The 25,567-nt window shown below is 37.8% G+C and overlaps 1 protein-coding gene and 1 long non-coding RNA gene across 19 annotated transcripts in view; one reads left to right on the top strand and one right to left on the bottom strand.

Annotated features, from left to right (window-relative positions):
* Window positions 1-2,835: 2,835 nt before the first annotated feature.
* On the bottom strand, window positions 2,836-20,727 carry LOC117660620 (uncharacterized). Its single transcript, XR_004589746.3, has 3 exons — window positions 20,595-20,727; window positions 4,647-4,727; window positions 2,836-3,010 (listed from the first exon to the last, which is right to left on the bottom strand). It is a non-coding gene; the product is annotated as an uncharacterized LOC117660620 (long non-coding RNA).
* The window catches only part of EXOC7 (exocyst complex component 7), a 43,010-nt gene continuing 28,679 nt past the window's right edge, over window positions 11,237-25,567 (top strand). For 8 of the 18 annotated variants that reach the window (XM_034408606.3, XM_034408605.3, XM_034408604.3 and 5 more), the window contains exons 1-6: window positions 11,237-11,741; window positions 13,920-13,985; window positions 14,359-14,543; window positions 15,450-15,555; window positions 16,829-17,051; window positions 23,644-23,811. In XM_034408606.3, coding sequence (XP_034264497.1) covers window positions 11,682-11,741; window positions 13,920-13,985; window positions 14,359-14,543; window positions 15,450-15,555; window positions 16,829-17,051; window positions 23,644-23,811 — 808 coding nt within the window. In that variant the 5' untranslated portion in view covers window positions 11,237-11,681. Of the gene's footprint in view, window positions 11,742-13,919; window positions 13,986-14,358; window positions 14,544-15,449; window positions 15,556-16,828; window positions 17,052-20,610; window positions 20,665-22,796; window positions 22,947-23,643; window positions 23,812-25,567 lie in introns of all 18 variants that reach the window. The other 10 variants (XM_087887199.1, XM_034408600.3, XM_034408599.3 and 7 more) reach the window with 2 other exon arrangements.

The following is a 25,567-nucleotide window of genomic DNA, read 5'->3' as shown; positions in this document are numbered from 1 at the left end:
AACAAAATCCGTGGCCAGATTTGTCAACTGCTTGCATCATTATGATGCAAATCAAAAAGACTTTCCCTGATCTAAATGTAGCTTAAATATTAAAGAAGCTTTCTAGAAGAACTTGATGGATTCCAGTAAGGCCAGTTTTCAAACTGGGTTGGCTTTTTTTTAATATATATGTATATATATATATATATACTTGATATGGAATTACAAATCTGTGGTTCTGGTAGCAGTAATTCCAAAACAGGGAAGCACCCTACCAATGAAATAGTGGAAACTGATGATCTTCCGTGAGTACTAGCAGATCAAGAGGGCTGTGGTGAGCATTTTAAGCTGGAGCAAAGGATCTTGCTCATTCACATCCCAGAGCCCATCAATAATGTGAAAAAGCACCGATTTGAAAGCCTTGTTTGAACTCAAGCTGTACCACTGTGTGTTCATCGATCCTAGCCCAGTTAATTATCTAGGGAAAAGTTTTAATCTGTAATTATATGTTTTGGTTGATGAATCTTCTAATTATCTTGATTAAATCTTGCAGCCCTAATTTCATTTTGCAGAAAGAAAGAAAGAAAGCAATTAGTTGTGAAGATCAAATGACTGAGACTATTTTTTTATGCTCAGAATCAGATCAAAGCAAATTTGTATCAGCCAGAAAAGTCCCTAAAATGTGAACTTTGGAAGCTTGTTATACTGTCTTGATCTGACTGTAGCAGTTTCACAAATGACAAACTATTACATCAAGTTTTGCTCAATAAGTTTCCAAAAATGTTTTCTTCTTAGACAATGCAGTAACTCTGGACAAATCAATCAAATCTTCCATAGTCTTTATACTGATGTACACATTGTCCTGAAACATATATGTATACTGATATATGCATGAATGCACACATTCATTCATGCACGCACATATTCACTAAGACACATTGCTGATCCTACTGTATGCAGTTTCAGCTCCCTACTGAAATAAAAAGCAGCAGTACTTTCTAAGAGATATTCCTCAGACATGACTTCCTTGGCTCTCTAAAGCAGTGCAAAAAATTATTCATATTCTCCTTTAAACTGTCCATGGCAGTAACAAGATGCTACTTTACCATAAGAACTGATGAATTGCATTGAAATGATTTGTTTTCCTCTCTGAATAAGAATGCTTTCAAAAACACATTTAAAAACCCATATTTGGTAAAGCAGACTATGCAGTTAAACCAAGCCAGTTGAATAAATCAATTTAGTTTCCATTATCTTGTAGGGCATCTTTTGTAAATATTAATTATATGTTCCTTTGATTTACTTATAGAGCAGAAGCAGTTGAGAAAAGCATTTCTAGAAGTCATAGTACTGTAGAGAATTTTTTAAAAATCGTGCTGACCAACAAATTTTTCAACCCAACTATTTAAAATAACTCCCTATGGCATTCTGTTCTCTTCCATGTGCTTTACAAAATTATTCCTGCTAAAACTAGGGCCACTCATCAAGTTGAATTGTTAATAATAATTACTGTAGTGCCCCTTTTTTTGGATCTGGAAAGCCATCAAACTTTTTAAAAAAATCTAATCTGAATCCATGTTCTCTAGGTTCAGTGGGAATAGGTTCTGGATCTATATAAAATCCAATTTATTTACTTTGAAAGAATGAAAAACTCATTTTTCCTACTTACTGTGGCAGAAGGATCCTGCGTTTATTATTTTTACAAATAACTCAAGACTGTGAAATATCCCACACACACCCCTCCACCTTCCCAAAACAACAACCACGTGAGGTGGGTTGGGCTGAACGAGAATGATCTGCTCAAAATCACCCAGCCAGCTTTCATGGCTAATGCAGAACTTGAACTCATGGTCCCCCACTTTCTAGCTTCATGCCTTACCACTAGACCAGAACTGTCTGTCCCTCCTCAAACATGGTCAGTTTGCCATTTCAGAAGGCCCTGGAAGAAAGGACTACCTAGTCCTAGATCTTTTCAGTCAAGTTTCAGATTGGCACAAAGTATTGTAGTGTGATGGCACTGATCATATGTTAGATGATCTCTAGTGGGATTGGAATAGGTGTTGCCTCCATCCTGGCTTTTCTTGATTTTCAGCAGCTTTTGATACCTTCTGAATTAGGGGTTAGGAGTAGGAGTTAGGAGAAGCGACTGTGACACCTAAATTAATTTGAGAACTGATACAATGGACCAAATTAATACATTCTCAACTGATATTGATGGGTTAAAAAAACACAGTACATTATGTGTCTTCAAGTGACATATTTTAAAAGCAATAATATAAATCTATTGAATGTTAGTATCTTGTGGCCTTAGGCAAATGTAATGCCAAAAGTTATGGCCTCAGACAAATAGGGAAGAAAATTAAGTAGCTATATATGTGAACAAAATTATACAGAATCTGGGAAAAGAAATCCAAGACGATGAGGGAGATTTATAATACTGTATTTTCAAATATAATTTTTGGAAAATAACAATTGCTTCAATTTATGGACCAAATGACAACAGAATAAATTTCCAAGTAAGATTGTTTCAATTGCTTCTTGAAATTGTAGAAGAAGGTATTCTACTACTTGAAGATATGATCCCCCCACCCTTTAAACAGACGAATCCATTTTATCTAGAAGAAACTGTATAAATATTCTTGAATTATCTTAAGACTACATGTCATTACTATTTCTTTTCAATGTGGAGATACAAATATATACTTACAGTATTATTCTTCAGCTCATAAAACCTATTGTGAATACATGCTAGATTTATAATTGCTAACCAATCTCATAATGTAGAAATTGTACCTAATATATAGATCATAATTCATAATTCTAAGATTAAACCGAGGAATTTGCAGCCTGAAGAAGTGGAGACTTAACAAAATGTTTTTATTATTACAAGAATCATTACAAGCATCATATTGAAATGCCAACAAGTATGAAAGAGCTTCTTCTAAATCAATTTATGTCTTTGTATGTAAATGATGGGACTCCAGCAAAGCTTTTATGAGAGGTTTCTTTATCTTTCTGGCATCAAAGACAACTATAAAAAAAGCAAGAGGATATACTGGTGAATGAACTGAAGCAATTCGAAAATTATACTGCTATTGATATTTATGCATTGTTTGAATTTTAACAATGACTCAAAGTTTTGAAAATGATGTAATTATATTCCGCTAAGCTTGAAAATAATGTTTTATTTTATTAATCATTTTATAATCTGTTCTAGAATCTCCTCAGATATTGATTTCAGTTTGACCGTCATTCCCTAGGTCCTCTTTTTTCTCGTCTTTGGAAGAGTAATTGCATTCCTCCAAGCAACTGGTACTTTACCTGTTCACTAGGATTTCTCAAAGATCATGCACACAGGTTTTGCCGGTTTACCAGCAAGGTTTTTTCCCCCAGGATTGTAGAACACAATTCTACAATTTATCTCCTAGAGATGTAGGGTTTTGTTTTGTTTCAATAAAAAGGTATATTCTTACCAGTACCATGTTTCAATCAGTCTCAAGCTTCAACCTTGCCATTTCATACTGGTTTTTACAATTGCCTGGTTAAAGACATATCCTTTTCTCTGAGAAGACTGAGCTAAAATAAGAGTTAAATTAATTCTCTTTTTGTTACTAAAAAATAACAAATGTATGATATGTTTTCATTTTCTTTCTTTTAATTTGAACATACCCAAATACAACTCTTTTTTGTTCTTAACGTCTTTTGTTAATCTCAGCTCATTCTGAGATTAACAAGATTACAATTCTATACTTTTCTTTCCTTAGCGACCTAAGAACAGGTCACTTCTATATGTGCTGTTTCCCAGGAGTGGGTTCTACTTACCTTTACTACCGGTTTGCAATGGGGCCGCACACATGTGCGAGCAAATCAAGCACGCATATGCACTCTTCTGCGCATGCGCAGAAGCTTCTGTGCATGTGCATAAGCGTTCTGATGATGTCGGAGTCGGTGGCCGGAGCCTCCCGCCGGTTTTACTACCGGTTCTATAGAACCGGTGCGAACCAGGGGCAACCCACCACTGCTGTTTCCCATTACTGTAACACATTGAAATTGTGTTTTGAGGATTTATTTAAGGAATTCCCATCTCTTCTAAGCTTTTCTTCCCTATTAGCTTCTTTGCTATGTGACTTTTACTAATGTTTACTAAAATTTGCTTTTTTGAAGGTCCAAGACACACATTCAACTATACTCACATGTAATCTATTAAAATCAACAATTCTAATAACATGCATTATCGTTTTCTCTCAGTATTCCTGCTACTTCTACTTCCTCGGTGAAGGCTTCCTATTAATTAATACCAGGTTAACAACAAATGATCCTGTTATGGCTTCTTTCACTTCCAGAAAGAGAAAACTACCAGCAGGATAGGTAAAGTTGGTATAATAATATGCTTAAAGTTGTGCATTCCTTTATACTACTTTTTAGGCTTTATATACCACCAACTATTATGATAATGCTCCATTACAACCGATTCATTTTCTTCAGAACTGAGCAACTGCAATATTCTGTAATAGAATATTGGCCTAATAATTTAGCAGCTTCTTGGTATATCTTTAAGAGGCCACCAGTGGAACAACTAATTTCCGTTCTCTGGTACCCCTCCTTCTCTTCCTTCCAGCTGTGACTTTGTTGCTGGGATTCTGTCTGAGAAGAATTTGGCTCTTCACCTTTATCTTGCAGAGTATTTCTTCAGGAAGGAGGAAATGTATTGGAGCTTTTCTTCCCTCCACCTCCATCCTTGGACTTCTCTGGGGAAAAAAAAAGCTTTAATTCTTTTTACCACTTTTCGACAACCAGGAAAACATTTCAGCAGTAGCATAACTGCAGCTCTTATTTCTCCACTCTATTCCAGTCCAGTTCACACCCTTTCCAAACACTCAAATGCTTATTGTCAGATAGTAACCAGGAAGTTGTTGCTGTTTCTGAAGGCTTTGAAAAACAGCAGAGGAAAGCAAGAAGTGCAATGCCAGATGTCCCAAAGGTGCTATTCAAAAGGCAACTGGACTTTCTTGGTTTTCTTCCTTGAAAATGTTTCGCTTCTCATCCAAGAAGTGAACTGAAGAAGCTTCTTGGACGTGAAGCGAAACATTTTCAAGGGGAAAAAAAACCCCAAGAAAATTGCCTTTTGAATAGCATCTTTGGGAAAACCATGATGGATAATTGAGAATCTCCACTGGCAATGCCAGATGAATAGACAGCAGACCCATTCCTCAGATTTACGTGCCCAAGCAAACATTGCCTAGTGAGCAATACAGCACCACAAAAGCAATGAATAATCGCCACAAATGAATAGCCTTTATTTATCAGAGCCACAAGGCCAAGGGAGTTTTCACAGCTACTGTTATCTGACCAGATAAACACAAGCTCTTCTTAGTGATATAAAGCCCATCCACATTACAGTTATTTTGCCACAATGACAGTTGGATGGCTCTAGAAACTCAAGGAAATTCTAACTCCCAGGGTGCAGGGAAGAGTCTTAAGAGGAGCTATTTCATCAGCTTTCCTCTAGATATGATGGCTGTGTCGGTTGGGAAATACAGGACTGTAATGTAATAGTGTACTGGAGATTTCCTCCACATTAGATAAGACTAAATTATTGTATTATCCCATTTTCAGCAAGGACCTGCCGGTTAATCAACAACTTGTTCTTGTTGTTTTTTAAAAATGTGTGGTACTTGATAACTGATTCTAAAAGGCATGAAGTAACATTTTTCTATAAATTGATAAGTTAGTACCTGAAGGAAGCTTGAAGGATTTTTTTAGGTGATTCATGTCTCACATATGGGCTTAAATTAACAAAAAAGGAACCATATCTATTCTAAGGTTAGCAAGATAATTTCAGGTATTATTTTAAAAAGCTGTCTATTCCATCTGAATGCATGGGACAATTTTTGTCATAATATAATACAGTATGATTGCAGTTAAAATGAAATATACTTTCAGATAAATTCAGAATTACATGATACACAGAAAGAAGGAAAATGGAAAAGAAAAATATAACAAATGTGAAACATTGTCTTTGATTTTGGAGTTTCTGAAAAGATAATAATATTTACAAGAAATTCCTACTATTTTAAAAACAAACACCCTCTTGCGATGTGAAATAATATACTGAAAATTTTATGGTTAACAGGACTGAACAAAGCATTCTTATAAGAAAGCCTCAGAATAGGTATTTTTTTCTGTTGCAAGAATTATGTAAGGTAAAATAGAAGCATATCATATATATTTTTGGACTCTACTCTGCCTTAGGTAATAAGTGTTGCCCTTGTAGTTTTAATATGGGGCATTGGTAGATTCCCCAGGCTTTGATTTCGCTCCTATTAAATGTCATTTACTGGCACAAAAAACAACAATCAATTGCTTTCCTTAATATATAATGGGCAGGCTTGGACAGGTGCCTGGGATGGAGGGTTTAGACACCTTTCAAGTTACCAGAGTGACAAGTGACACATAGAGTCAGGTGATTTCTGAACACGCTTAACACCTTTTCAAAGAGCATTAAGCATGTGTGCAAAAGTAGACTGAGTCACAGTGACAGAGGAGACATGTGGGCTGAACCAAGAGGAAGGTCCTCAGTGATCAGAGGGGAGGAAAGTGCACCCATGTTCAGGAGATGCCAGCATCTCCTGAACATGACACCAACCACATTGTTAATGAAGTATCCAAGATAGTATCCATGGCAAAACTTATATCAGAAGAAAAGGAAAAATACTATTTTAAAATGTTGTAAAATGTAATTTAAGAATCTGGGACCGATCAAAATATTTGTTAACATATTTTACAAACTATAAGCTCCATCTTTGCTATATATGCCCACTATTAATGTGAATCATATAAACATGGTAAGAATTATCAGTTTATTTCAGAGACCTAAAGTGAGAAATTGTTCTATGTTCCAGTATCTCTAGCTGAAAGAATCAGTCAATTCTCAGCCAGGTATTTCATTTCCCCATTCTCCAACACATTTTTGTGGTGTGTGCACTTCTGTTTGCTAAGTGGATTAAGACTCAGAACATAGTATTTACTTTTATCTGAGCTGCATCAAGAATAGCTGGCCCCCTACCTGAAAGGAATGTCCCAATTAAATTACAAATGACATGTCCTAAATGTAAGACTGAATACTGTATTGCTTGAAACAAAGCATTCAAGCCTTATTATTCCTTTTTTAAAACTGGTATATGAGGACACCTAGTGGACAATTTTACAGATTTTTTTTTATTTTACAAACTGCCATCAATTTTGTGTAAAACCATTAAAATAGAATGGGATGTGCCTTTCTATGATCAAAAGACCAGGTTTGACTGGCTTCACTAAATAGAATTACTCAGCCAAATTATGTTATCTGTTTGGGAAAAGAACAGTAAATTTGCATCGTGCTTTATTCAATGTTTAAAGTTTACTTTATAAAACTCTCTTTCCCCACTAGGCATTCACATATTTTTTGTACCCGCACCTTAAGAAAACAACAATAGTAGAAAAATTCAATAGGAATCTTCTGAGGAAGATACACTGATGTGAATTGTAGAAATGAGGGGGGTTTCAACAGTTTCTGACCAGTTCTGGAGAACCGGTAGCGGAAATTTTGAGTAGTTCGGAAAACCGGTAAATACCACCTCTGACTGCCCTCATGCCCATCTATTCTCTGCCTCCCGAGTCCCAGCTGTTCAGGAGGAAATGGGATTTTGCAGTACCCTTCCCCTGGATTGGGGAGGGAATGGAGATTTTACAGTGTCCTTCCCCTGCCATGCCCACCAAGCCACGCCCACCAAGCCATGCCATGCCACGCCCACCAAGCCACACCCACAGAACCGGTAGTAAAAAATTTTGAAACCCACCACTGCTAGTGACATATTCCCATCTCTACATAACCAGGGATTAAAGCATCCAGGCTGTCCTTTCAGTACTATTGTAGCTGGCTTCACATGAGTCAGCATACAGTAAGTCTCAGACTTAAATGGCTTTTAAGAATTCAGTTTGCACCTAGACATAAAGGTACAATATTCTTTTCTGATGCTTCTTCCTTTCAAGGAATGCTTCAGGTGTAACGAAAATTGCACTGTAAAATACTGTCCCTTAAGTTGTAGGGACAGTATTAATTGTCCCTACAATTTAAGGGGACAACCTAATTAATTGCTTCTACTTGATAAGAAAACATTTTCACAGATTTAAGAATATGGGAATAAGTCCATGTAGTCAAGAGAAATTTGTTTAAAATATAAGTGCAAAATAAGAAAGTCTGTTTTATTCAAGCGTTCTACTTCTCTGCAAGCTTATCTGAACATAAATCACTTTGAATGGTGTGATATTTACACCCAGTACATTTATTTAGAAATGTAAGGCATGACAAAAGAGGGGCAAACCAGATTTGGAGTTGTGACATCTCAGGGAAAGAAAACAGAGCTCTAGCAAGCAAACTGTATAGCTGTCCAAAGGGCAAATGACAATAAATACATGACCAAGTAATCATCCAGATACTGCACTTTATATATTTGTGATAGATTATTGTCATTTTGTTGATCTTCCCATTTTCTACTGCCTGTATTGTTAAGAGCAATGTGTACTTGTGACTTATTTTTGAAAATTAATTATTTGTGCCCCATCAGAAAATACATTTTCATTTATAGCTCATGATACATAGTATTGCTTTTACACATTTTACAATTCAGCTTACATCCAATTCATTTTAAGGAAACCATGCTGGGGAAGAATGACTATTTAGCAAAATAGTCCCATTTTCATATTTTGTTTCCAACAGCAGAGTAACAAATTGTACTCTAGTATGTGAGGAGGTAAGGATATTTGTTTCAATAAATCATTTATAGCTGCCAGAGGAGCTAAAATAATCTATAACACATTGGCATACAGTAGTAGTTGCATAGGACCTGGGTATTTGCGGGACCGCCTTCTGCCGCCGATAGCCTCCCACCGGCCAGTACACTCCCACAGAGAGGGACTCCTCAGGGTGCCGTCAGCCAGGCAGTGTCGGCTGGCGACCCCCAGGGGGAGGGCCTTCTCTGTGGCAGCACCTGCCCTCTGGAAAGATTTGCCCCCGGAGATACGCATGATACCAGATCTCCGGGCTTTTCGCCGTGCCCTAAAAACTTTTCTTTTCCACCAAGCAGGGCTGGCGTAAACACCCCCCCTTTTGAGATGTTAGATTTTTAATTGTCTATGGGTTTTAGTTGGGATGTTTTAAATTTTGGGCCAAAGTTGTGTAATTCGTTTAAAAATTTTTAAATTTTGTATTGGAATGTTTTTTATTTTTGGCTGTGCACCGCCCTGAGTCCAGCAGGAGAAGGGCGGTATACAAATTTAATAAAAATAAAAATTAAATTAAATTTAAAAAATTTATGACGAGCCCAAAATTTATGTTGTTAAGTGAGACATTTAAGGGAGTTTTGCCCATTTTACAACTTTTCTTGCCATTTTAAGTGAATCACTGCAGTCAGTAAGTTAGTAACCTGGTTGCTAAGTGAATCTGGCTTCCACATTGACTTTGTCAGGTTGCAAAAGGGGAATCACATGACATTGGCACACAACAAAGGTCATAAATACGAACCAGTTGCCAAGCGTCTGAATTTTGGTCACATGATTATGGGAAAGCTGCAAAGGTTTTAAATATGAAACATGGCCATTAAAACACATTTTTCAGTGCCATTGTAACTTTGAGCAGTCACTAAATGAACTGGTGTAAATTGAGGACTACCCATACTAATTGCAAGATCAGATTCATTGAAGAGCGACTTCCACTAAATTTAGTAGGAATTACGTCTGGATAGACCCACTTAAGCATTTGCTAGAATTGGCTCATTGTGTTGTGGTCCACCAACAGCCTACAGAGCTGGCTGAGTCAGAGTCAGACAGTGAGGAGGCTGGGGAGGACCATGGGCCAGTCCTGGAGTCAGGGGAAGGCCCAAACGAGGGCTCTGTGTCGGAGGCAGAGATGGGGCCAGGGCCATCTGGGAGCGATGTGCGGACTCCGAAGCCTCCAGAGACGGATAGCAGAGAGGCAGAGGAACAGGAGGAGCCTGTTCCTAGTGCACGCATGCAAAGAGCTGCCAGAAGGCAAGAGCAGCTAAAGCAAAAAGAACAACTCAGGAGTAAGGCCAGGAGATGATTGCCCCTCCCAGAAGGCTTAAAAGAGCACCAACGGCTCTTGGGATCTTTGTAGGAAAGCAACGTCACCTCTTGCTTCTGAACTTCGTGGGGTTTTGCCAAGAAAAGCCTTTGGCAGGGTCCCAAAGAAGACAAAGGTTGATGATAAGGCTGAAGGACTGTTTATAAAGAATTAGTTTTGGAATTAATTTGGACTAAGCTGAGAATGAAATAATTCTTAGTTGTTCTAATAAAATATGTTTGTTTAGGTAATAACTACTTGGGTCTAGGTCACAACACATTGATAGTCGCTCACTAAACTCCCACTGAGAGTGGTTTTCAAGCAACGACAGGTTGTCGCAAAGGTGCTTTTTCAGGAGGCAACTGGACTTTCTTATTTTTCTTTGAAGATGTTTCACTTCTCATCCAAGAAGCTTCTTCAGCTCTGACAAGATAGTGGGGAATGGAAGGATTTATATTCCTTGCAGACAGCTGGTCATTTGCATCCTTTTAGAGCAGGGTTGTCAAACTCACGTTCTCACATCACCATCACGTGATGTAACAGGACTTTTTCCCCCTTTGCTAAACCGAGGGTGGGTGAGGCCAGCACATGATACATCCGGCCGATGGGCCTTGAGTTTGACATCCCTGTTTTAGAGGGTCCTTGAAGCACTTGTAGGTTTATCTGTATCCACCCCATGACCTGGATGACTGAGAATCTCTATAGACTTTTAGCTATCCAATTTGGGAACAACACCCTTCGAATGGTGTGGGAGTATGAACGGATTTCCAGAGAAAGAAAAAAATTGCAGACTACAGGAACCAGGAGCACTACTCAGGTGACCCTGAGGATACAGATAAACCTCCAAGTACTTCCACGACCCTCTAAAAGAATGCAAATGACCAGCTGTCTGCAAGAAATATAAATCCTTCCATTCTCTACCAGCCAGCCAGAGCTGAAGAAGCTTCTTGGATGAGAAGCGAAACGTCTTTAAAGAAAAAACAAAGTAAGTCCAGTTGCCTCCTGAAAAAGCACCTTTGGGACAACCATGACCTGGATGACTGAGAATCTCTATAGACCAGGGGTCTCCAAACTTGGCAACTTTAATAAGACTTGAGGACTTCAACTCCCAGAATTCCTCAGCCAGCGGCTGGCTAAGGAACTTTGGGAGTTGAAGTCCACAAGTCTTAAAGTTGCCAAGTTTGAAGACCCCTGGTCTATAGGCTTTAAGCAACGAAAAGCCACTACAATTAAGTAGCACCGAGCCAGGCGTGACACGCGGGCTAGAGCTCCTCCCACTTCTCGACAACCCCGCCTGGCTTTCAAAACTCAACCGCCTTAAAGGCTTTTCCAAAATGGCCGATCTTTCAGAGGGGTGAGGGTGGGGGGAGACGCCGGCACGGGCATGCGCGCGCCACAGTTCCGCCCAATTACACCGCGCAGGCTCGGCTCGGCTCGGCTCCGGACAGCCTCTCCTCCCAACATGGCAGCCGTTCAATAGCGGAGGGGCGGGGAATGAGGCGGACGTAGACGAGTTGACAGGAGCGCGAAGGAGGTGCCGGCCTCGTCTGTCACAGGTTCCCGGGGTCGGTCGGGTTTCAAGATGATTCCCACGGAGGAGGCGTCCGCCCGGAGGAGGGAAATAGAAGAAAAGCTCAAGCAGGTGGGCGGGTGGTGCGTCTTCTCCCCCGGCTCTTCGGAGACTCTCCCCGATATCGGACTTAATCCCTCCCCTCGCCCGGGTTTGGCCTTTTCTTATTTCCCTGTCACACCCCGGGCACTGCCTTGAAATCTGGCGCCGGAGTCTTGGGGTCCCTGTAAGGCAGTGTTTCTCAACCTTGGAAGCTTGAAGATGGGTGGACTTCAACTCCCAGATCCCCCAGCCAGCAGCTGCTGGCTGGGGGATTCTGGGAGTTGAAGTCCACCCATCTTCAAGCTTGCAAGGTTGAGAAACACTGCTGTAAGGCATTGGGGAAACCCTCCGCCTCTCGTGGCGGGATTAGCAGCACTCTGTCCCATCAATTCGCCCATCACTTCCAATTGGCGAGTTGGGCTTGGGGAGAAGGAGGCTAATGGGGTTGGTTTGTGTCAGTGTGCTGCATACGCTCAGAAAAGGGACTTAACACATCATGGTCCAATTAATGGTGAATTAAATACTGGTCCAAGGATGATGTTAAAGAATTGGGCTTACAAGTTCTTTAAATATGACCCATCCCTGCAGACGATAGAATAGAATATAATTTTTTATTGGTCAAGTGTGGATTGGACACACAAGGAATTGGTCATATGCTCTCAGTATACATAAAAGAAAAGATACGTGGATGCACTTAAGGATGCATTGAAATAGGACAAGTGACACTTATGACTGGATGATTTAAAGGTGGGCTTCCCCCCTCCCTTTTTTTTTCTTTGCAATCTGCAAGTAAAATGTAGCCGAGGGTTGGGGATGGCAAAATGCAAGCCAGTTTGGTCCAGTGGTTGAGGCATCAGGCTAGCAAATGGGAGATTTTGAGTTCAAGTCTTCCTTTAGCCATGAGAGCCAGCTGAGTGACTTTGGGCCAGTCACGCTCAGCCCAGCTCACCTCACAGGGTGGTTGTGGGGAAAATAGGAGGAGGAAGGTGTGTTGGATATGTTCACTGCCTTGAGCTATATTTCTAAAAATCATAAAAGATGGGATACGAATAAAAAATAATTCCAAAAATTCTTGGTTGCCCTCTGAGTGATTGAATGAAACCACGGCAGAAGTCATTTAGAGTGAAATGCAGTTGAAATACAGCTCATTTGTATTTTGTCATATAACTTCAAAGAAGCGGTTGATATTTTTGAACCTGAATATGCTAATTTGACAGTGAATGAACTTTAATCTGAATAAAATAAAGGTACTGTTTGTTGACAAAATGTGTAATTTAGGATTGTGAATCAATATGTTTTGGAAGGAATTGCATTCTACTTGAAAGGTCAGTTTAACACAATACTTCTTCATAATAAGCTGTCCCTGCATCTTTGGACGGTGATTCTGAAGGTGACAACTACAGTAAACAATGTGAATATACCACATTAAGAATATTGAAGCGCATTGTTGGCAAGGCTATCTTTAAAGAGAATCATTTCAGTTGATTTAAAATGTGGCAGCTAAGATTATTAACTGGTTTAACTGGTTTCCAGTTGTTTTTCAGGTTCAGTTCAAGTGTTGGCCTTAATTTTTAAACCTCTAAATGATTTGGACTCGGGTTATCAAGAAGATTGACCTGTTTCATTACAAAGATGCCTGATTTGTGGAAGGGCCGCTTTTGAGAGCATCCTCGTTTACAGAGATCTATTTATGGAGATCCATAGAAAAGGGTTCCTCTGTATCAATTCCTAATTCCTAAAAGTATAGAATGCTTTTCCTTCCAAGCTGTAATTTGTACTACCTTTTTTCACTTTAAAAAAAAGAAGCTTGGCAACTTCTCCAGAATGTTGGGAATCACCTTCTGATACCTTCAGATATCAGAAACATCTTCTTTTGATAGAGGAGTATGCTTGGTTCTTCTATTCACTTGCACCCCCTCCGAAAGTTATAAAGAGAACTTGTTGGTTTATAAATGATTATTTTAAAATTATATTCATATACACTAGATTCAGGGTATAATTTAGCTAGTAAACTCTGATGTGATATTTAAAATAAAAGCATGCTAATCAACAGCCAAGATTGGCGGCCAAGTGATAAGAATTTCAACTTTCCCTCTGAATAGTGTTACATTGTTTGACAATTAAATATTGTTGGGAACTTACATTAATTTTATATTCTGAAATTATTTAGTTCGGTAATTGTATGTTTTTTTCCTTTTGTAACATTAGGAAGAAGAAACATTGTCTTTCATTAGAGAGAGTTTAGAAAAAAGTGATCAGCTCACAAGGAATATGGTAAGCTTATATAATTTATGCTTTTTGGTGCAACCTGAAATCATCCGAGTAAGCTTCTCTCACATTTCATCTTGACAGAGTTTCATGGCTTCAGTGTAATACAAGTTTTGATCTTTCCCTGTTTTTGCTGTGAATATTATCTTGTCTGATGAAAGTCTCAGAACCTTGATAAATAATTCCAGAATGTTGAGTTAACCCATCAAGATAATTTGCTTTCATAAAGCATATTGAACATTTTCTACTATGGCTACCTAATACATTTTGAATTCTATTTTTATTTGATAGAACTGCAAAGTAAAAGATAGTAGTGAAAACGGTTGAAGAAAATGGTCTCAGTTGCCTATAACTGATTTTTTCTGACTTTTTTGCTTAGGTTTCAATACTTTCGTCCTTTGAAAGCCGTTTGATGAAGCTGGAGAACTCAATTATCCCTGTACATAAACAAACTGAAAATCTTCAGCGTCTTCAGGAGAATGTGGAGAAGACTCTCTTTTGTTTGGATCACATTATAAGTTACTACCATGTAGCAAAGGACACAGAGAAGATAATAAAGGAAGGGTAAGTTGATACATAATAACACTGATCTTCTTTAAAAGTTCAGTTTTCTTCCAAACAGAATAATTTCACTTGTTTTGAAAAGTGGCTGAATCAAAACAATATTTTCCAATATATACTCCCCTGATGTGTGGATTTGTAGCTAGCATATCCGTTCTTAAGAATTCTGGAAGTTGAACTCCATATATAGAATTTGTCAATGTGAGAAAATACTGCAATGGAATATCGTGTGAAACCTAAGCAAAAAAGTCAGAAAAATCCTAATAAAATAAATGGAATAAATAAATAAAAAAAAAACAATAAATAAATACTGATACTCAGCATCATTTTTATTCCTCCAGGATGCCTTTGCATAGGTTCCAGAGGTATTCTTAGAAAATCACAATAGAAGGTTGTGAGAAACTGCTGTATTTGGTAGTGAATGTACTTGTTTAGTACAGAACATCTTTGGAATCTTGAGGATGTAAACAATAAGCAATCTTGCCTGTTTGCCTTTTAATAGAGGACAGCTTTGTGTCTGGCCATGTCCATTGTGGCAATCATTTTATGATAGCTCCCATACCATACTATCAAATGAATTGAGTAGTGGGGATATATAGTATATAAATGAATAAAGAAAATTAAAAAAAACATACCCCCTGTCCACCCCCCTCCTTATATCTCTACCAGTTACCTATGCCAGTGTTTCAAAGGGAACTTGTCAACTGAAACTTCTGAACTAGCAGTTAAATGGTGAACCAAAGGTCCAGTTCTGGTTAAAGACAGCAGGCTTTTCTGAGTGGGAATAAACATAATTATTTTCTAGTCTCCAGGGGAAAATGGTTAAAAAACCCTGTATACTGTATAGTTTTGTAGCAATCAGTTGTCTGATTACCTTTCTTCCTGAGCTAATTTTTTCCCCCATTATAGTCCTACAGGGAGACTGGAAGAATATTTAGGCTGCATGGCTAAAATCCAGAAGGCTGTGGAATATTTTCAAGATAACAATCCTGATAGTCCAGAACTCAATAGAGTGGTATGTAGTGTGTTTGAATATGAACATAAATGAGTTCTGCCAAACCACCATCTGTTCCAACTGCAGACAGTTCCATATCTACTTTAAAAGCAGCTCATATTTGCCCACAGCCCCTGACTATCTTCAAATCAAGCAAGTTTAGGGTAGTGGTGTTCATGCTTCTGACTCTGAGACATGCCAATCATTTCAACCAAACACAGCCAGTCACTGAGCAGAGAAAACTTCACATTGGCCAATTGCTGAATTTAATTTTTCTCAGAGAGTCTCTGCTGCTTTGGGAATTAAGCATCCTCTTTTCCTTCCTTCATAGAAAAAGAAGCAAACAATATTTTAGTCTCTGTCTCAGAGTCTCTCTCTCTCCTCCCTCCCTCCCTCCCTCCCTCCCTCCCTCTTTCTCTCTCACACACACACACAAACACACACACACACACCGTCTCTCTCACCAGGCCATTCATTTCTTCACAAGTATTTGTAAGCTTATATTGAAGGGGAGGGCTTGCAAAACAGGATTTTGAGGGAGTAAGAAGTCACTAAGAAGCCTTCTCTGTGTGATGCCTAGTCTTCTTACAAATGCATAATCCATAGATTCAAACGGTAAGAATTTCATGCTGACAAAGCTGCACTCAACTGGATTGAGTGAAATGGAATTAGGATTGCAACTGGCAGTCCATCCGATGAGAAAGAAAACATCCATGACTGTGGTGCGAACACAAGTTTCATCTGTATTTGAAGCAAGGGAAGAGGGAAAAACTGGCTTCCCAAGGGTTGAAAGGAACTACAATATTTGCATTTTGAAACCGATCACTAGTGGTTTGCCTTTCATGGTTTATGTTTAGTTGAGACACTGTAAAATTATTGAGGGATAAAATGGAGTTACATTTTTTATTTCTTGCCATGTTTTCTTCAATAGGAAACAAATATTTGTGAGTCAGAATGTCTGAATGTCATGGTCAAGAAGAGCATGATAACTGCAAATCCAGTGTTTGTGTCCTTTACAAAAGGGGTCATTACCCAACTTTCTTTTTTTTTTTTCTTCAAACCTTAAGATGTTGTTTTAAAGTTGAGACACCAAAGCTTTTTAAATAGGAACTATTGTTGAATTACATGCAGTGTTTGGTTTTTTTTAAAAAATTTTTTTGATACCCTTTCCTTGCTTGTGTGATTTGGGCCCATGTTTGTGATTTGGGTAACCATACAAAGAACCTATTATTTTATCACTTTCAGGCTATAATATATAGCTTTAATCTTTTTTTATCTGCATTACCTCATCCAGAAATTGCTTTTTGAGAGGGGGAAGGAATCGTTGGAATCTGAATTTCGTAGCCTTATGACCCGAAATTCTAAACCAGTTCCACCAATCCTTATCCTGGATCTTATCACTTTGGATGATGACTTAAAGACTCAAGAAGATGTGTCCTTAGAACACCTTCCTGAGAGCGTCCTACAGGACATTGTCCGTATTTCTGGTTGGCTAGTGGAGTATGGAAGGAATCATGGTAAGTTGATTTAGGGATTGTTCTAAGCTTTTGCCTGGCACATTTTAGTTTGCAAGGCTTTTATTATGGACTTCAGTTTTGCCTTCCTATTTCTGTGTTGAGTGATTTTATCTTGTACTTTGTTTTATTACTTTATTCTGATTTTAGCCATTTTGGCTGTTTATGAACTGCTTTTGGGACACTGAACAAGCAAATGAAATTCACATTTCCACTGAGCCAGCAATGGTCCTAATGTATTTCAATGAGACATTTTAAAAAGTGCCCTTTTGCCTCTGCACTCATTAGATTTCTGAATAATTTAATTCTCATGCATCTTTAAATTTATGGCACAAATATATGTTTCAAACGTATGGTAACAAGCAAGTCATAGGAAGCAAATTAAAAGTCTGGATTATTAAATGTGAAAAATTAATAGAATGTGGCATATATTCTATATATATAATAATACATTCCGTATACTGTATGTATTCTATATATAGAATACATACAATATACAGAAGGTATTATTTCTTTATTTTTTATTTTTCCCAAAAGTTTCACGTCAAAAATTGAAGGATATTAGTTAGATATCATTGTTGGGCTCAGTTGGGATGTTAGTTAGATATCATAGAGTTGGGGAATACATGATCAAATATTCTTCATTTTAACCAGCCTTTAATAATAGCTTACTGTTCTTCCATGATCAGCTCTTGTATTTTCTGTAATATTGTCTGCCTACTTTACCTGTTGTCTTCCCTTTCTCCTTTGTTCAACTTTGGAAAGCTCAGTCATTTTTTTCTAGTCTCATCTTCCTCTCACATCATATGTACAAAGTACAGGTAGTCCTTGACTTACAACAGTTCGTTTAGTGACCGTTTAAAGTTACATCGGCACTGAAAAAAGTGACTTAATACCATTTTTCACACTTATGACCGTTGCAGTGTCCTGGGGTCATGTGATCCCCTTTCGCAAACTTCTGACAAAGTCAGTGGAGAAGCCAGTTTCACTTAACAACCGTGTTACTAACTTAACAACTGCAGTGAATCACTTAACAAATGTGGGAAGAAAAGTCGTAAAATGGGGCAAAACTCACTTAATAATTTTCTCACTTAGCAACATAAATTTTGGGCTCAATCGCGGTTGTAAGTTGAGGACTACCTGTATGTCAGTTTCTATTTGCTGATCAATGCCATAAGACAACAATTTGGTTCCATTAGTTTGAATTAAAGTTCCAGTAAATGTTAGAGTGGTTTCTAATGGCATAATCTAAAATGGTACAGTATGTGCAGAAGACTCCTGTAATTTTTGCTGAGATTTCTTTAAAATAGTTGATGTAGTTAAAATACTTTAAAGTATTTGTCACCCGAGCCTGATATTGTGAACTGAGAGTAACTGGCCCAAAGTCACCCAGCTGTCTTTTATGCTGTAGGCGAGAAAAGAATTCAGTCTCCTAGTTTCTAGCCTGGTGCCGTAACCCCTGCACCAAGTGGCTGTCTGAGTTGATGTTTTTAACTTCCCAAATTTCCCAATACTTTAAATATTGGTAAATTAATGCAGTTAAGAATTCTTCAAAAGGATCTTATCAGAAGATTCTTACACATGCTTGAAAGATATACAAGCATGCCTGTGAATTATGGTCCTAAGCCCTTTGAATATATATAATATCCCTTTGTTCCCCCCCTCCCAAAAAAGTGTGGTTTCATGAATTTTAAGTAGAAATTAAAGTAAAATTCTGAGAAAAAGTTTTTCCCCCATCTAAATCCTGCTGAAGCCAGGAGATTATTAGCTTGTTATGTGATACTACCTTTTAAGAGCTGTAGTGGCGCAGTGGTTAGAATGCAGTACTGCAGGGTACTTCTGCTGACTGCCAGCTGCCTGCAATTTGGCAGTTCGAATTCCACCAGGCTGACTCAGCCTTCCATCCTTCCAAGGTCGGTAAAATGAGGACCCAGATTGTTGGGGGCAATACACTGACTCTGTAAAACTGCTTACAGAGGGCTGTAAAGCACTGGGAAGCACAGTATATAAGTGCTATTGCTATATTTTGGCATTTGGCAAAGCTGATTCTCTTATTCTGGTCAAAGCAAATGAAGTATCTAATTTTAATGCCCCAATCAGAATGCTCACATTTATTGAAATCTAGAAATTGAATTGAACCTGGTGCAGATTCCACGTGTAGATGTTTTTGCTGAACTGAAACTACTTTGACTTTTAACATTGCCTGGACAAGGAAAGCAATTGGCTGTCTACATGGATTACTGTGATTCTAAGCATGGCACCAAAATCTACTGTTTGAACTGTTTATATATTGTCAGCCTGTTTTTCACTTTCAGTGTAAAAATATAAGTGACTTATCCAGAAGATTGCTAGGATAAAAGAGGTGAAAACTGTAAAAGAGTCTGATTTTCAACAGATTGTGTGGAGAATGAAAGCAAGTATTCCAGAATTTAAACATATTTTTTCAAAAGAAAAGCTATTTTGGCAGCTCTGAAAAAAACATCTTAGCCTATTCTTATTCAATGATTTTGGGCCAGTCACTCTCTCTCAGCCCAACTTATTTTATAAATTGTTTGAAATGGTAAAAAAAAAAAAAGGAGAGAGAGAAAGGGAGCACTGAGTTTGTTGCCTTGAGTTCTTGAATGAAGAGGATCTAACAAATAAGTAAAAAATACTTAACTCTTTCTTCTTTTTCCATTCTAAATTTCCTTTCTTAAGGCTTTTATATTTTCTTTTATAAACACAATGGCTGAATGCACACATAATTTGAAGCTTTTGGTCCCTGGTATGATACCTGTATGTGCAGACATGCCTAACAATATCTATCAAACTTCCTGTCTTACTTCCATGTATTTTTAATCATTTTAATTAAAATCACAAATGGGAAATGAGCATGATGAAAAAAGCATCAGCTTCAAGCACAAATGTTAATTTCCAAGCCCCCACAATTATTGTAAAGATATTAATTTGTTTAAACATGCTCCTTGTTGTGCTTCTGGGAAATGGATGTATTTTAATTACCCATGCTCAACATAGCCATTTTATAACTGTCAAAACTCTACTGGTTCAAAGTTGTTTGAGTAATCCTGTGCTGGATTATAAATCTTAGTTACAGTGGTTGGATCCACAAAACAAATTAGATTAAAACCAGAGAACTTTATGGCTTGGAAATGCATGAACTCCAGTAACTGCCAGAATTGTTCAACATTCCCCTGCATGTAATTTTTAGCTTGCTTTAAATTCTAATGTAGATTTTAAAAAATGCTCAAGACATTTATTTATTGAACAGAAATTAAACTAATACCAAAAATGCGGATGATTTAAAATGTGACATGAGAAAATATGCTCATTTCAGCTTCCGCCTCTTTTGCATTTACCTATGCTAACCCGGGGGGAAATGAGTATAGTTCAGAAGTTCCTATAAAAATCAAATAAATCTTTCATTGTTTCCTTTTTTTCTAGAATAATAGTCAAAATAATACATTATTTTTGCTAGCTGAAGGAATTTATTTCTTCTTCTGGGCACATCCATGAGCTTTGCATGCTTTCTTGATATCAGCCACTTACCTTTCTCTGTCCTCAGCAGTCCAGCAACAAGAACCACAGGAACAGTTGATATCTTCAAGTCCAGTCTGGAGTGAGTAGGAGAGGGGGAAGCCTGGGCAGTTGGGAATTTCTTGGAGAAAATAGGAAGGAATAAATGGAAGAGGATTCGGATCTCCAGAGCAGTTTTCTGACATAAGCAAACTCCAGCTTTTTGTGACTGTGGTTTTCAAAATTCCCAGCCCGGAGGGGCTTTTAGGGAGTTGTAGCCACAACACATCTGGGTTTCCAAACTGGGGAATGTTGTTTTAAATATGGATGAAGCTGGGAAGTCAGGGACAGGAAGAAACACTGTTAGGCGTTTCTGGTTATAACAGGAAAAACACAAAACGAAAGCATCAGATTATTTCTCACTGATGAATCTTCATGTGTTTTGTGTGTGAAATGAACTATATTTACTTGAAAACTCTGTGTTATTTGATAAGGGGCTGTTTGCATGGGGTTGACTGTCCAAATTATTTGACCAAATTGGTGTTCTTTGAGCTCCATTCATGTGAAGAGCTATAGAATAAGAACAATCGTAAAACTTCTCAGTTTATTTCCATATTAACAATCCTTTTCTTAAGATTGGTTCTCGTTGATAACATAGGGCTACTTCACTCAATATAAATGGGCGTCCCCCAGGCAGCGCTGATGTCATTGGCTAATCCTTTCAACCCGGAAGTGCCTTAATCAGTGCCTCTGATACGAACGGGATGGGGCTCAGTATAAATTAGCAGACGCGCTAGTATATCCATTACAAATTACATAAGTTTGAATCTCGATTAAGTTAATTGGATTTACTTTCCATGGAAATTAATTGAATTTAAATTGTCACGAAGATGTCCAATTGATTTCACATAAAGCAGACTTGTGGGTGGAGTCTATTCCCAATTCAGGTTTATCATCTTTTTGTTTATTATTCTGTTTTGACATCAGGAATACTGTGAAAAAAAGCACGTAGAGTTCCATTCTTTTATTTTGAAAAATTACATCATAACCTAAAATGCTTAGTTTGGCACATTTGGGGTGGCGGGGGTGGGGGGGGCAAGTTCAAGAATTGAAATGCACAGAAGAAACAAACTGTAGGCAAATGGAATTAAATGTTGGAGAGAAGAGAGCCATGACATTACAGTACTCCAAGTAGCCTTCTAGATTTGTTTTTGGTTGCAGAGAGGAAAGCTAAGGGGATAATTGTATATTTTCTTTAAAATATTGTAAAATCATTTCAAAAATTGAAGATCATTTCAAGGATCGGCCTACAATTGAACCCATAATTTTGGTTATAAGTCATGACAATCGTAAAGTGGGTTGCTATGTGACCCACATAATTTTATGACTTTTTTTGGAGTGGCCATTAAGCAAATGTGATGATCATAAAGTGAACATCGCAGTCATAAAGTGAACATGGTCATTAAGCAACCCATTGCTCATTCTGTGGGCGGGGGGGGGGTTTCTGGAAACCAGAAGTAAATGCCACTTTCCTGCAAAAATGTCACAAATCACATTTATATGACCTCAGAATGCTACAAATGGCTATAAAAGTAGGCAAGTTGCTGAATGCCCAGAATCCAGTCACATGTCTGCAGGGGGAGGAATTTGAATTTAGGTAGTAAATCCTTTTTTCAGGGTCTGTTGTAATTTTGAACAGTCACTAAGTGATGAGTCATAAATTGAGGACTACCTGTAATAATTTAATCTGGGAATTTGCCATTACATTCCCTTGCCTTATAGTCTTCAATTCTTGTAATCTGTTTTTTTTTAAAAAATGACCATTTTAAGTATACAGTTTCCATATCTTCTAATGCTTGAAGTTGTGATTGATTTGGCTAAATTTAACTCAGCCACCCATTTAACCATCCTGATATAGCATTGGATGAAGTAGCCCATACAGGGTCAGAAAAGCCTGTCCATTTCAGTAAACCAACATTTCTGCTGCTACAAAACCAACACAACTTTGGTTCTCAAACATGAAACTCTTAATTTGGCTGTAGGTGATTGTTGTGGTGTTCTGTCATGCAACTGAACCATGAACTGAATTCATATTATTCCCAGAGATAGCTCCATGCCTTTTGTTCCTAATTGTTGACTGCCTCCCTTGCAGCCTAGCTGAAAGGAGCCCCTCTAAATATTCTGATGGGCCTGTTTTGGGTGACTTGGTTTGTCTTCATTTTCTTTGCGGTACAGGTTTTAACTGCCTGTGTGAGGAGAAGCAACCACCTGCAGGAGTCCAGAAGGGAAGCCTAAGGAACAGAGCCATTTCTCACACCAGCATAGCTTCTAGGGAGAGCTTTGTAGAGCGAGCATTCAGAGAATTAGAGCACAGCTCTAGTAAGGGTAGGAGACTGAAATTTAGAAGGCATAAGGGAATTTTGGAGAAGGCAAAATTAACTCTGCATGCTTTGAAAACTGTTTGTTGGTATTTCTTATGTAAGTGCACAAGGCTTGGCTTCTGAAAGGATTGCTGAATTGCTTCTTCCAACATCCCAGATTGTTAGCTATATTGTTTAGGGTTACTGGGATTTGTAGTTCAGCAACATCTGGAGAGCTGCACATTGTGTACCCTTGAATAAGTCATCTTTGGCAGTGGTAACTGTACTAAAGTCAGTATTTTTTAAAAAAGCAAAAATGTTTAAACTTGACCTGATTGATCTAATTTTAAATACAGTGCCTTTTACAAATTGATTTTTGCTAACTTTATATTTTCTAGTCAAGCTTCATAAATATAGTTTACTTCAAATGGCTATTGGGGTGTAATGACGTTTTCTTTTTCTTTTCTTTTTTTCTTATTTATAAAGCAATGCGTTTTAGTAAATAGACATTTCCTAAACAAAACATTTATATATTTTATATTTATATGATTTTTTTAAAAAAAAATGAAACAGTTTGACAGTGTGGTTTCTTTTTCCAATAAGCCTAATCCAATTTACTGAAATTGATGAGCAATTTTTCTGTTACATTATTGTGCTATCAGTATTTTGGAGCACTAATAAAAATGAAGTCTGCTTTGTAATGTGCATTATTTTTTTTCTAGATTTCATGAATGTTTACTACCAGATCCGTTCCAGCCAGTTGGACCGCTCTATCAAGGGGTTGAAGGAACATTTTCGTAAGAATAGTTCTTCCTCGGGCATCCCGTACTCTCCTGCAGTTCAGAACAAGAGGAAAGACACGCCCACCAAAAAACCAATAAAAAGGCCAGGTTAGTCTGAAATTTCAGATTATAATTTCTGTCTAATTGTCTTGGAAAATCAAAGCCAGGCCATTTTACTTGCTTTTTAATCAGTATAGTTTGAAAGTGGGGGGGGAATCACTTTGTTTTAGGGTTAGTATTTGATCTCAGGTTATCTGTTTGTAAAGGGTTGGTAGATTGCTTAAATTTCTAAGTAAATTTGGAGATCTTACAAAAAAATAACAGGCAAATGGTGGGAGGTAGAAATGTAATTCCTTGCAATAGTGCTGGCCCAAGGCTAAAACATTGCACCAATCCCACAACAGCACCATCTTTATCTTTTCCTGTGATGTCCTGTCCTTCAAGGATTCCTTAGACCAGGTATCCTTATCCAGGGGCTGAGTTGCAGAATGGCTCCTATAGATGACTATTCATAGATTCATAATGGATGTGGCTAATCACAAAGCACTGATTTCACTGAAAGGCAAAGCAGGGAAGCTAAATAAATAACTGGATATTAACTGTCCAATTGGAATGAAGTATCTAGGTGACCTTGGCTGACGTCCAAAAGCTGCACATGATCAGGCCTGATTTATATTGGCATTACCAACCACTAGGGCATGCAGAGCTTTAGGCAGACAAAACCCAAAATCCACATCTCCAAAGAAATCAATGGCAACCCTTTTCTATATTGTGGCCAAGAAAATGGCATGTATCAGCAGAAGTCAAGCTTTATTTGAAAGAGATTTCACTTTTCAGATTCAAGGTCTGGATGCAAGATGGAAATGAAATCTGATCTATGATATAACCAAGTATCCTATGGAACTAGTAGCTTACTCTTTCTCATAATCCACATTCTCAGTTGACAAAGTCTGCTCATTCATTCACTCATTCCACTCTTCCTTTTAGAATCCTCTCTGCCAAGCTCACTCTTCTCTTCTTCACTCTTCTTTTCACTTCTTCTGCCATGTTGCCCACAGATGTGTACAAACCCATATCCTCCCCTCTCACCTCAAATAATTTCATCATTCTCTCCAGCCCTCCTTTACTTTATCTTCCTATCTCAGCCCTGTCTATATTAGGCCTCTCTCCCATCATTCTGATGATCTAAAGCCATTGTACAGTGGCATCTGTTCTCTTTGTAAGACTTTTTTCTCTGTAATTAATCATTGGAGCAAGGGCCTTAATTTTACTAGCTTCTGAAATGTAACGTTTAACTTTTAATTGATTTTTAGTTATGCATTTAAAGAAAACCAATCTCTTTAAGTTTATTTTTCTGAGTGTTGCTTTTATTAAGATTCTCTTATCTTTTAGCTACTCTAGGGCAGATCGCTTCATATAATTAATTTAGAGTGTAACTGATAATTAAATAGAAATGATAGTGTTAAAGAAGGCAATAATTAAGGCCCCCATAATAACACTTTCTTACCTTTGATAAAATGAATTTGCAACGTAATGTTTCAGGAGGAATGCCCTGCAGAATGAAACTGTGAATTATAGAAGACATAGATGAATAGGGGGTTATAGAACAATCAAGTTAAATTGCAGGAATGAAAACATCATTATTTTGGGAAGTTTTTAAAAAATGTTTCATTATATCATTGACAGTCCACATCCCAGGTATGTATTATGTGTGTCCATTTGCAGCTTCTCAGAATGAATTATTGCATTTTACAATATATGCAATTTCAGACTCACTATACTTCTGCTTCCAAAGAGAATGCTTGGCAAACCCCAGTTGGATCTCTCAAAACTATGCCATGTCTTAAATTTTTTCCTGAAAGCT

Source organism: Pantherophis guttatus, chromosome 2, assembly GCF_059756535.1.
Source record: "Pantherophis guttatus breed Tessera chromosome 2, ASM5975653v1, whole genome shotgun sequence".
NCBI classification, from domain to species: Eukaryota; Metazoa; Chordata; class Lepidosauria; order Squamata; family Colubridae; genus Pantherophis; species Pantherophis guttatus.
This window is presented reverse-complemented; position numbering and strand designations above follow the sequence as displayed.